This window comes from Achroia grisella, unplaced genomic scaffold (assembly GCF_030625045.1).
Source record: "Achroia grisella isolate CSIRO2021 unplaced genomic scaffold, CSIRO_AGI_Agris_v1 utg3297, whole genome shotgun sequence".
Lineage (NCBI taxonomy): Eukaryota > Metazoa > Arthropoda > Insecta > Lepidoptera > Pyralidae > Achroia > Achroia grisella.
Window position 1 is genome coordinate 723,773 of NW_026712802.1, and position 13,525 is coordinate 737,297.

A 13,525-nucleotide genomic window follows, 5' to 3' on the forward strand; every position below is an offset into this window, starting at 1 on the left:
AAAAGTAAAGGTTAATGGACGACAAAAATAATATAACATTCTTAGTGTACCTAAATAGAAAATATTAAACAATGTGAATACCTTAAATTATTTGCAAATATAATTTAAATCCACTGCTGCGTTATCAATGTAATTATATTAAATCGTAACAAAACATTTTAGTGTAAATCCTTTGTCACAAGAATAGTTTTCCTATATTATTATCGATCGATTACGAAAAACTACATAAAATATATTATGTGGAACATGGATATGTTTTGAAGATTATATAAAACGTATATTAATCGTGCTTACTTCACAAACAAATAAAAGCAAGTCATAAATTAACCATCTTTTCGTGAGTGATAAATTTGCTAACGTGTTACTATGTGTTTACGTTCACTATTTCATATAATCGCACAATCAAAATTATATAAAAATTAAAACACTGTAATGTAATGAAGTGAGTACGAATACACGATACGACACATAATATGAGAACAAACTGACCAGTCTCTGTGACCTGTCTTTGATATCACGTCCATGTATTGTTGTTCTTTTCTGTGAGTATTTACACCCATTTATTCTTTCATGCTTATACTATCCTATACACCCATGCACTTTTTTTTTGTTAAAGTTAAATCATAAAATTTTTAGAACAGTAGAAAGTGGTCATAATTTTCTTTTTTATTTTGTGAATATACTCGAATGCATCATGCCTGACCTTGACCATTGAATACACCACTATTTATGTTTATTCAATTTAGAAAATAAAACTATGAAAGTGGAAACTGAACCTAATATTGTTTTAATTGTATTTAGAAGAATTGACTAATTTGGGTATAAACTGGATGTATAAATTAAGATTTTGATTAAATTTTGAATGCAATTATTAATTAAAACATGTGGATAAAATTTTAACAGCAATTCACATATGGAATTAAACAAGCATTGGGTACATATTGTCAGAGCAGTAGCCACCCAATTTTGGCATTCAACTAGTGAGACTATGTGCCCTAAAACAAACCTTAGTACTGAATTATTACTGATTAATATTGTTTACAACAATATTGATTACAGAGACCACCCAATGTGGTGACTTTAAACTCATTATATCTAGCTTTAAATTTTATTACTTTACATTTAGAAACTCCGTAGTATTGGAGTTTCTAAATGTTTGTCACTTGTGAAGAAGTTAATTAGAAAAGAATATACTATAAGTAACTTAATTCTTATTTGTTGTGGTTTATTTCATCTGCTTGAGAAGCTAGTTATTTTTATGCTGTAAATAAGAAATAAGAATATAAAAACAAACATTATTTATTGCAACTTAAGTAATTATAAATACCTAAGTAATATATTAATTCAGTATGTATAGTATATGGGTTTGTTGTTTACAGCATAATAATTTCATACAATAAAATGTGATGATGTCACCATCTTAGATGGAGTTGTAAAGACCGGTTATCATAATGTTAAATGTAATGTTGATAGTTTACCTATAAATTAAATAACATTTATTTATTGTTTATGTTATTATTTTTTTCATAATATATTTTTAAATACAAATATAATTCATTCCAATATTGTGATTAGCTTTATTTGGTAACTATATTGAAAAGTCAATTTAATTTCATAATTCAATATAATATGTAAATCATTGAATATTTTTTAATTTTTCATACAACCCTGAAAGAAACATTAAGACTTTAATATTTCTTTCTTATACCAATATGTAACAATATTTAGGTTGACCAATCTACGAATATTATTAATAATAATTATATATTTGATAAATATTCTTTAAATAGTACATCTATATTTATAAAATAAATGTAGTAAATATAAGATAGGAATGAGTAACACATAAATTTTCAGTTTCCAGCAATTGAGTTACTTCTTTTCCTCATAAAGAAATTATTATTAAATAATGGTGTATGCTTAACAGGAACTACAATGTAATTAATGTAATATGTACTACTGTTATACATAAACAGTTCACGGCTGGGCGTCGGGATGGCGAGCATGAGTTCCACGCTCGTCGAAACCGTCTCCATCAACTATGAGGACTTTAACGAAAGCTTCCTCACCTGCGGCACATGTTTATGTTAGTACACATTTAGACTACTTATAAAACAGTATACAAGCGCATATGGAAAGCTCAGTAATAAACTGCATATAACTCAAGAATTCAAAATTGTGGGATTATTGACTTTAAATTTTCAGTAATAAAGTTGATTTCTTAAAATTGGTGTTTGTTATTTATTGCAGTTTATTGTTAAGCATGTTTTATTTAAACCGTTATATTGCTTTATGCTTATATTTTGATATTCTATAGTGTCATAAGATAGTGGTGTACCACATCAATCCAATATATGTCAATAGTTATTGATTGCCCATTTTCAAAATATATGTACAGCCCTTACACAATATTATTATGTTAAGAGGCATAGATATCAATTGAAGGCTAAACAACATCTTCAGAAACTATTATTTTATCTGTGCTGTTATGCAAAATTATTATATCAAAAATAGATAAATATAGTTTCTTTAGAATAAAAACAACTCTGTCTATATCATATTGTATTAAAATAAAGAAGGGACTAAATATATTTATATCTACACATTGTTTTATGTGTGCAAAAAGTACCATTGCTATATAAAACTAATGTTAGTTAAAGAGCAATACTTGTAACGAAATAAAGAATGCTTGTCTTCATAACAACTTTAAAAAATAAATATTGTCATAGAAAGGCAGCCCAAAATAGGCTAAACCTTAGACCGGGTTACTTCTGGCATATCAAAATCACTTACTTAATTTGTCAGTTCTATATGAATATTATGACCAGTCTTTTCTGTATCATAAATTGAATATGTTCTGTATATGTTGTATATTAAGCCTTACCTTTGATCATATTATTTGTCACTATCTCTTACCATTGTAATTACTACTATGTACTACACGAAGAATGCATTTGGGCAGCATCATTCTATTTTCATGCTTTTTCTGCATTACTCAAATCTGTCGATATTCTCTATATAGTAGTATGAATTGGATATACCAGAATTTCATTTTAATCATTCGTTTTTTCTATAATATTAGTTAAATGTAATGCATATTTAGCTTAGCTTTGAGATGTAATCAGTGTTTTGCTATGAGATGTAATCAAAAATTATGTAAAAAGTAATAAAAACATGCTATATTATAAATATTTTTCAATTCTTTTCAGGCACTTATGATGGTGGAGAACATACGCCGAAACTTCTACCTTGTTCGCATACTGTCTGCTTACATTGCCTTACTCGTATAGCCGCCTCACAGACAAGAGATGCTGGATGCTTTAGATGTCCGATATGCCGCGAACTAATTACAATACCTCGGGGCGGAGTGCCAGCCTTACCGCCGTCGTTCCTCGTGAACCAACTACTAGATCTGATGGCGCGGCAACGTCGCGAAGTGATACCACAGTGTAGCTCCCACCCAGGAAGAGAGTTGTTATTCTGCGAAACGTGTGATTGTGTGTTCTGTCGACACTGCGCGGATGGACCTCACAGTGACACCCCATGTGATCATACCGTCGTACCATTTTCTATAGCTTTAAAGAGAATGTCTGAAATATTATTGTATAGAGCGAATGAGTGCCTCAGCAAGCTTGGTTCGGCAAGGGAAGCGGTCGCTAGTGAATTGAGGAGGCTGGAGGCGGCTGCGACAGCGGCCGACGAAGCTATTGACAGACATTTCGCAGAGCTCAGAGCTGCGTTGGATAAACGTCACACTGAACTGAAATCGGCCGCTGCAGCCGCTGCTGCTCATAAGCGGAAGTTGCTCGAAGAACAATTGAAGTTAATTGATGCGGAAAAATCAAAGGTAGATATCATTTATATATACTTCTGTTTCCGTGATGACTTTTGTTTCCGTCACTCCACTCCAGTATTGGAAACAACTTTTGTTTCCAATAATTAAAAGTTAACAATTTAAAGTTGATAGGAAGAAATATTTTCCTTAGTAAAGTATTCATTAATTTCTCTCCATTCTTCTCTTATCAGACAATAAAACATCATACAAAACCATTAGAACTACTTACTTATATCGTAACCACAACAGTTTATTCTTTATTACATATTACTATATTTTTGCGGCTCATAGTGGTTTCATTATCTAAGTATCTTTTTTTACTAAATTGAATATATTTTACTTTATTTACTTTTAACAATGCTTAATAAGTTGTAATGTTTGAATGATCTGTATATAATAAATATTATATAAATCAAATAATGTAATTTTTGTGTACCCTTATTTTTATTAATTTTTTCTAAATTAGTACCATTTTCAAAGGCTATATAAAATGCAGGTCGAAGCAGAATGTTCTGGTCTTCAGCAACAAGTAGAGGTGCGAGAGGTCAGTAGTCGGGCGGCAGCACTAGGTGCGAGACTCGGCGACGCGGCCGCTCTTGCTGAGCCAAGGGAGAACGCTTTCCTCGCAGTAGACTTTGGTCACAACGATGCTCAGCAAAGGTTCGCGGAGGCCTTGACAGACTTAGGCAGAGTTCGAACCAGTACCACTTTCCCTGGACTCTGTACATTGCAGTTAGGTGAGTTTAATAAGACAACCAATATTATCTAATGTTTCAACCAGTTTCGATTAGGAGATACTCGTGGTTTTTTTATTGTTCATTTATTTGTTTATTATATGATGATTTTTAAATCCGTATTTATTGGAGAAGAAATCGTTTTTTATTATTGACAAAGACGGGAGGTGTAAACAACTCGCGTCTTTGTTATACCAATATATGGTATTTAATTCTTAGTAACTGAAACCTTAAAATTTTAGTACGTATTTTAAATTCACATTTACGTATAAAGTTTAATTTGCTCGATATTTAAATGAAATATTTGTCGTTTCATCATGCTGTACCTAATGTATAAAATTGATGACATTTAAATGATCAAATGACAGTTATCTTAAAAATATATTTTATCTCTCGTTTACTGTGCCTGAACTTGTATATTTTTATGACTTAGTGTTAAAAGGAGATAACATATTACTGATGCAAAATTACGCATTTACAGTAATAACTGACTATGTAAATGCAACAATTTACTGAAATGGTTGAACTATTCATGATATTCTGAGAGATTTCATCTGTTATAATCCTGAACATACATTTTTAATTGACTAGAATGAAAAATAAATACCATTAAAAAGTACATACATTAAATTTATTTAAATAAAGGTTACATTTATGTTTGCTATTATAGTATATTACAACGACGGCCTCAGTGGTGTAGCAGTAGCACACCGTTTTACATCCATAAGTCGCAGGTTCGATCTCTTGGACTGTGCAAACAGTTGTATTTAATCGAACTGTTTCTATCGGTCTAGGTGTTTACTATGTGTGGACTGTATGTGTGAGATGAATGAATAAAACTTTTAATGTAGTTATGAACAGCAAAAGTGACAATAAAAACATGTAACGAGTTTCCAATCACAAACGATTTTATATCAGTTATCTAGTACACATAGCTATTTAGCTTGGGACTAAATGCCGTTGTGTGAATTGTCCAGGAATATTATTTACAATGTGACTTTCTCACGATATATATTTGTATGGTATCAGAATCGCAGTGCGTGTGCGGATTGGAAGTGGTGGTGGTACTGCGGACGGTGGATTACCACGGGGAGGCTCGTAGTACGGGCGGAGACCCCGTGACGGCCGCCGCCACGCTCGACGATTCGCCGCTCGCCTGCACCGTTACTGACCTGGACACTGGACTCTACAGGTAACTCGTTCATACTTATCACCACCTTACCATACACTGATTCCGCCTATATATTAAAAAAATGCAAGTTTGGTATCATTCTTTAATGACATTGGAAAGGACACTATATTTGTTTTCATTCTTACTGTTCTTTTCATCTTTGCTATTGCTATCTTTTTTGGAATTTCTGTGCAAGCTTTTCTTGTATTTTTGAACTTTCCTCTCTAATTCTTCTATTTTATCTTTTAAACTAATATTCTCTCTTTATAACTTCTCTGTGTTCTATCTCTTTTCACTCTCTTCCTCCCTCTTGAGCTAGACACTTCTGAATTAGTTGGTGTTGCAGAATGAGGACGTATTTCTGGATGCCGATGGAGCCGGCGTGTTCAACAGTATGTTTTCAAGCGTCTGTTTTTTTTTTCTTTTCTTGTCGCTATTTTCTCTTCATCATACGATGTTCTCTCACATCAACAAATTTATATAAAAGTCAATGGTAACTTTTTCATCTTAGGCAACGCCGCTGTTTTTCTGCTGTCAATGACTTCTTTTTATAAATAGGTCGAATGTGAGTATATACAAAATTATTAATATAAACGTTACGACAAAATACAAACGTAACAGGTTGGCATGAAAGTGTCTCTTATTACGCAAAACATCAACAAAGTTTTTTATATAAAATAATGTTTATTTATTGTGAACATCTAGCGTTACATTTTTAGTACTGTACATATTGAAACATTAATAATAAAGTAATATGGGATAGGGTCTTGGGTGATGTGACATCATGTTTCAATTTTAGTATTAAAATACGAAATTATTATGACAGACATGCCCTAAACATGTCCTAATTAATATATAATACTTGTATAGAAGATTATCACAACTACTGCAAGGCAACACAAACTAGAGGAATATTTAACTACCAGCATGGTGGCTCACAAATTAATAAAATATTCTGTTGCAAATAACATCTAAAGGTGGTACAGAAATAAAACGTTACACATAAAATCCATTGTACCACCGTGCGAACTTCTTCTAAAAAATACTTCTCTAGTTTATTTGCATCGATCATTACTAGTGTAATACAGCAATAACGCAACACAACACAATTTATTTTTGTATATAAGTAAAATACATACAAGCTGATGGCTCATCTGATGTTGAGTGGTAACTGTATACCTATATATCTATTCCTGGATATCTCCGGTTTTGATTTTGAAAAATACTCATGAGGACAACAAAGATCAAATAAATTAATCAAGGCAAGAAAATGTATTGACTGGCGTGCTGTGATACAGGATTAGTATGCGTCCGTGGAGTGCGGGCGCGGTGTGCGTGCGCGTGCTGGTGTTCTCGCGAGCCGTGCGCGACTCCCCGCTGAGGGCTCGGGCCCTGCCCGCCGCCGCGCCGCTGCTGGTGTGGGGCTCCCGGGGCACCGGCAAGGAACACCTCACGCAGCCCGTTGCACTCGCCAGGTAGGGGTAGCCCTAAACACTAAACAACACTCTGCTGTTAATTAAGGACTCCACGACACTCGCTTTTTTATTGGGGGGTTTATTAGGCGCTTAGACTTGTACCACATACATTTGGTACCACCACATGATTGTGGTACAAGTCTAAGGATTCGTACGTACCACTTGTACGACCTACATACATCTATTGTGCTTGCCCTTTTTCAGAGTTCGCTACCTAAACCCCTTAGGGACAAATTCAAGGATATTCTTAGGTTAGGTTAGGTAGGTTGTTAGCGATGGATTTTATCTCCTCATGATAGAGTGTAAACTTTCCAAAGGAGATATTTTGTTCATGCATGAGTAGGCTATAACCACATAGTATGTATAATGGAGTTTCCTCTTCAGTTTGTCAAAATCTGCAGATATTTGTTGTGCACAGGTTTGGTTTGCCATGAGACTCTACATGTGACCATTGTAAAGTTAAAATTTCGAAGTACTTTATATTTTTTAAACTAATATGGTATTAATTATTTTCACAGGTGTCCGAAACGACGGGAAATATACGTACTTGATGCGGGTAATTCGAGAGTCAAAGTGTTGGATGACGAGACGTTTGCATTTAAAACCCATATAGTTAATGAAGGTATAGAAATACACGTATATTTAATTTAATTTATAAATAGTTGATATTCGACTTAAAGGAATTAAACATGTCATAATCGCTTTACAGGTCTAGCCGGGCGGAGTTGTACAGGAATAGCGGTGACAGCTGATGGAGTTATAGCTGTTAATTGGCGTACTCGCACACTTACAGAGGTAGTTATCATATACTACTTTATTTATGTAACTGGAATGGTAGAATTGCGGACGACCCACCTGGCCTGTAAGGAACACCCATGGACACCACATTTGTATATGTCATTCGTAATTGCACTTATGCATTGCCTTTCAATATATGGATAAAGGCATTGGTGATCTTTAATAGGCTAGTGTTCATCCAAGTAATTTATAATAATGGTATCCTCGATGGACCTAATAAAGTAATAGCTACCCTTCCGATAATCCGCAACAGCTTAAAATCGAATCGGTGATGTCTGTCGTCAGGTGAACGCGGAGGGCGGCACCGTCCGCACGCTGTCGTCGGAGCGGCTGGTGGAGCCGGTGTGCGTGGCGGCTCACGTGGCCTCCCGCCGCGTCGCCGTCGCTGACAACGGCGCCAGAGCAGTCTTCCTGTTCGATGCCCACGGCAACATCGAGCGGGAGGTACATATATAAGTAGATAGATAACACTTGTTTGCGTCAGAGGGCACGCACACGAGCTACATGAAGAACTATTCGGTATATAAAGAAAAAAGTAAATACAGTAATCCACAATAACACGGTTTTTACGACCCTGTATAACGCGTTACATACGAACTATTCACGTTTCACTTTTCTCGCTAAAGGGGATTAAATCAGATGTTATTTAAAATAAACATAAAAATTAATTTCTACACTTTTCAATACACACATTTAATAAAATAATTTAATTTTATAACAACACAAGTGACACACCTGCACACATGTGCGAAATTAATTATAAACTGTACATATCATTATTTCACAGTACAGAAACAATGTGGGAAATACCCGCTTATATGGGGGAATATGGGATTATATATGGGATTGAAATCGCATAATATGAAAATGCGTTATAAATACTGTACTATGTTCTAAGTGGGATTACTGTACATAAGTACATTAGTCAGATAAGAATATGCTATATAGGTACAAAAAAACGTAGTGAGTGTGCATCGCATTACACAAAAAAGGCAGAGTACTTCAATGTATTTATTGATTCTTGGAGCAGTAAACCACAGATTTTTAGGTGTAGCCCAGGGGCATACGCGAGGACGCATGTAATAAGACCTCCGCATTTAACCAGCTCTACTACTTTATCACTAATAGCAATCATAAATAAAAGATAGGTAGACAAAAAATAAGAATCGTTTATTGCTGCCAGTGAAATTACATAAAATAACATTTGAATGGTACTTAATCAAAGGCGTCGATAGAACCAGGTTCAGCGTATGTGAACAGGATGCAAAAAAAATTAACATAATATAAATTAACATATTTTTAATAAAAATTAACATATTTTTATGGAAATAAAATTCTCATCTTAATATCAATAACAATTGTCAGACAAATCTCTATTTATTTATGTTATTACTAGTTATATTTTTATTTATTATTATTATTATTGTATTACGTTACTTCGTTTTATCTTTTTATGTAATTGGCACAGAACCTGATAGCCACCTGTTGGTAAGCGGTAACCGTCGCCTACATACATTAACAGCACTATGGACATCACGTTATCGGACACCCGTGACACCACTTATGCGGTGCCATTCGTTCGTTCAGTTAGAGGATTAAAATGAGGCATGACATCTTAGTCTTCATACTATAATTTCACTGCCTAAGTGCCCCCTATAATCGCGACTCAGCTTACACAAAAGTTGCATCGCAGCTGAAATACGTAGATGAGACTAGCATACTTTAAAACTTCGCAGATGTGGGATCTGCGTTTTAAAGTCTACCTCTGATATGTTATTCTAGAGTTCTAGACATAATGTCTAGAATGTAATGTCATACGTTTTATTTTTTTTGTTGTCTAGCTCAATAATATTTTATCGCTAAGTTATTTGTTTGATGTAATATTTTGATTATGGCGGGTATTAATCCCTTGACATTATAGATATTAGCATATCTGTTGTATTGATCGTTGTACTGTAAATGTACCTTAATGAATATAAAGAATAGGTATATACCAATTATATAATAATCTATATACTTAATATTATAAAGCTGAAGAGTTTGTTTGTTTATTTATTTGAACGCTCTAATCTCAGGAACTACTGAAACATCAGTAAATATGTTGCAAAAACGGAGAAAATTATTCATATTTGAGAGCTTCCGTTGCGTGTGCCACGAACGTAGTCATGGGCACAGCTAGTTAATTATTTGAATGAAATTAAATAAGTTTGAAAAGAGTGTAAATTTGGATGTTTGTGGTAATTTCCAGTACTACGGATCTGATTTTGAATATTCTTAGTGTTAGATAGCCAATTTACCGCGGAAGGCTTAGGTTATTTAAGATCACGCTACGATCAATAGTTAGTAGTTAGTAGAGTTGCGACGAAAAATGTAAAAAATATAGGGATAAAAATAATGCAGATCATTTCAGTAAACTGCCTGCCTGAATAAGTTAGCTAGGTATAATATTACATATTACTAAGTGTGTTTAAATGTTTTTTATTACAGGTGGGAGGTGGTGAACTGGGTCTTGTCGGGGGTCTGGCTTTGTCGGAGGACATGCTAATTGTGGCGGATGTTGCAATACGAATCTACGACTTGGAGGGAAACCTAAAAAATGTTTTTGCTCAACTGCCAAAAGGTTTGTGAACATTACTAAACTTGATATATACATCTAAAAGTATTTTGGATGCTACTTAAGTAAGGATATGATACTGAATGACACAGGAATACACACTATTGTTTTTATATAAAATTATTGGTTGTTAAGTATTTTAATAGAATGTTTTTATTCTACACGACTATATATTTAGTTTATATTTGTAAAATTTCCATTATTTATTTCATTTATTTATTTACGGAATGGAAGAACTCTTTACTCGAAATTTTCAACCTTATGAAACTCAGTGGATCTTAATGTCATTGAGGAGGTCAGAAGACATACATTGATGTTCAGTTCAAATAATTAACACGATAAAGATGAAAGTTTGTATAAACACTATAATGTGGTATATTATTAAGGTTATAAGCCTAAAATGGCTCTAAACATTACCCCTGTGATTGCTAAGTCTGCTAAACGTGAAAATATGATTTTATGATGGTACAAAAGAGTGTGAAAAAAGACGAGAAAAAGAGGATCAATCGACTATACCGACTGGGCCCAACTTCTAGTTGCGTTATTGTACTGTCCCGCCTACACTACGTCACCAAAGAAAAAGACATCGTCGACTATATCCGGACCAAGAATAAACTGAACCTGAGGGTGACGCAGCTGGAATTGGGGCCGAACACGAGGTTCAAAGCGTTTGTGTCTCCGCCAACATACTGTCCACCTTCATGAAGAAAGATTGACCGATGGGACTGGTGTATCGGCATTACCGTGGCAGATCGTCGTCGTCAGACCACGGCTTAAAAAAAATCTTGTAAAAGCGACTTTGTACCATGATTATACAAACTTTCACATCCTTTCAGGAAATTGAAAGATTTCGAGATGACCATCGATCTATGTCAGTCCTATTAAGATCCATCCAGATGTCCAAACCTAGAGAATCTAAAAAGAGCGTCGGTATCAATCGACGCAGGTCGCGGCGGGTACGGCGGCATCGCAATCGAGGCGGGGGGCGCGCGCGTGGTGTGCGCGCGGTCGGTGCGCGGGCGGCCGGCGCTGGTGGTGGTGGACGCGCGCGCGGGCGGCGTGCTGGCGGCCGCCGAGCTGGCCGAGCGCCGCCCGCGCCGCCTCGCCGGCCTCGCGCTGCTGCCCGCGCGCCGCGCGCTCCTCGCGGACCTCGCCGGCGACTGCCTCCGCCTGCACACCTACTGGTGAAGGTCAGTGTCCGGGCGGCCGGCGCTGGTGGTGGTGGACGCGCGCGCGGGCGGCGTGCTGGCGGCCGCCGAGCTGGCCGAGCGCCGCCCGCGCCGCCTCGCCGGCCTCGCCGGCCTCGCGCTGCTGCCCGCGCGCCGCGCGCTCCTCGCGGACCTCGCCGGCGACTGCCTCCGCCTGCACACCTACTGGTGAAGGTCAGTGTCCGGGCGGCCGGCGCTGGTGGTGGTGGACGCGCGCGCGGGCGGCGATCGATGTATTTATTTTCTTTTCATACAATCTTAAGCTTACGTCAAAAAGACCTTTGTTCATTCAATATTTTACTTTATTTCTAATAATAATAATAATTCTGTAAATTTTGTAATTATCATACTTTACTATGAAATTATCGGCTTCTAGAGATTAATTATAAAATTATTAGCAACTAATTTGTTTAATAAATACGTCAGAGAATATAACCAAATAATGCCACATGGAATTCTACCTTTGGTGGTTCAATGTAGCATAGTTTGTTTTAGTCGTTAGAAATTCTAATTACTTTTACTTGGTATAGGACCTAATAGTTGTATATCTAATTTCAGATAGAAGCGAACGTAACAGAATGAAGCCTGATGCCTTATGGCGAATCGTAAACGAATTCCATGCTAGTCCTATATTATAACGGGAATCGAACTGTTGGCCATAACCCCTGGGACTGCGAGCGGAAGGTACTTGCACCAAAGTTTTTAGTCGACCGGCGCATTGCAGCCTGGCACTATGTTAACATTTATTCATAGTACTTACAGTATTTATTTCGTATTAAGTTGGTTATGTAAGTTTGTTTCTATTATTTTTTATGGTCGAGTTTATTTTCGACGTTGATTTTTTTTTATATAATAATTGTGACTGATTTTTGAAATTTGTCTTAAATATCAAGTGGTGTGTAATAGCCGAGTTTATTTCTAAGACTTGGTAATAATTATGAATTTGTTATTATTTTGACAGATTCTATTAACTTTAATACTTTACATGATTGATTTTTTCCTGCAAATGTGATCTCTTACAAGTCATTCGTCACTATGATATTGAGACACCTCAAGTCTTAATTTTAATTGTTATTGGCGGTTCTAATTCGCTTTAACTAGTCGTACGACTGTGGCATTTATTTTTATCCAAATATATATTGGATATCACGGTCTGTGTTTTTTTAGAGAGAGAGAATTTGATAATCTCAATTATATAAGATTTCACGACAATATTTAGTAAAAATACGTATCTAAATCATAAATTATTGTGTCATCATTATTGTCATGATTTTGTAGCTGTGAAAAATGAAAGTATGTCTGCTTTTGTAAGGCCATTCCGATAAAAAAATAACATCGTTAATCTCCTGCTAAGTTAGCAGCTATGTTGATTATTTAATTATTAATTCTGCCATTGAAAGTCCGTAACAAAGATTTCTTTGCCGTATTCATCCAACTCATATAACCATTATTGTATTATTTGCAACTTTGATAAAAATACGGCATTGATAATTGTTTCATGTACGATTATAGTCAAATGAACAAACAAATTCATATCTTATTTACAACATACGACAGTTGTATTAAACGTAATTATTATTGAGTTTCTTCAAGCGACAGGCGATAGTGATGTTTTAATTGTAGGTTTATTCATTCATCAAGAATTCTGTACAATGCTCATTTTGAAATTATTGCCTTATGGGCCCAAACA

At 35.4% G+C, this 13,525-nt stretch overlaps 2 protein-coding genes across 2 annotated transcripts in view; both read left to right on the forward strand.

The window, feature by feature from the left end:
- Positions 1–13,525, forward strand: part of LOC131843768 (ribosome biogenesis protein WDR12 homolog) — a 258,938-nt gene that overhangs the window by 193,191 nt on the left and 52,222 nt on the right. The gene's annotated exons all lie outside the window — the stretch shown is intronic.
- On the forward strand, positions 465–11,815 carry LOC131843763 (tripartite motif-containing protein 3-like). Its single transcript, XM_059192500.1, has 11 exons — positions 465–542; positions 1,977–2,086; positions 3,210–3,847; positions 4,332–4,572; positions 5,599–5,761; positions 7,039–7,215; positions 7,734–7,837; positions 7,925–8,010; positions 8,299–8,457; positions 10,501–10,633; positions 11,574–11,815. The coding sequence occupies exons 1-11, from the start codon at positions 523–525 to the stop codon at positions 11,813–11,815; spliced, it is 2,073 nt and encodes a 690-aa protein (XP_059048483.1). The 5' UTR covers positions 465–522.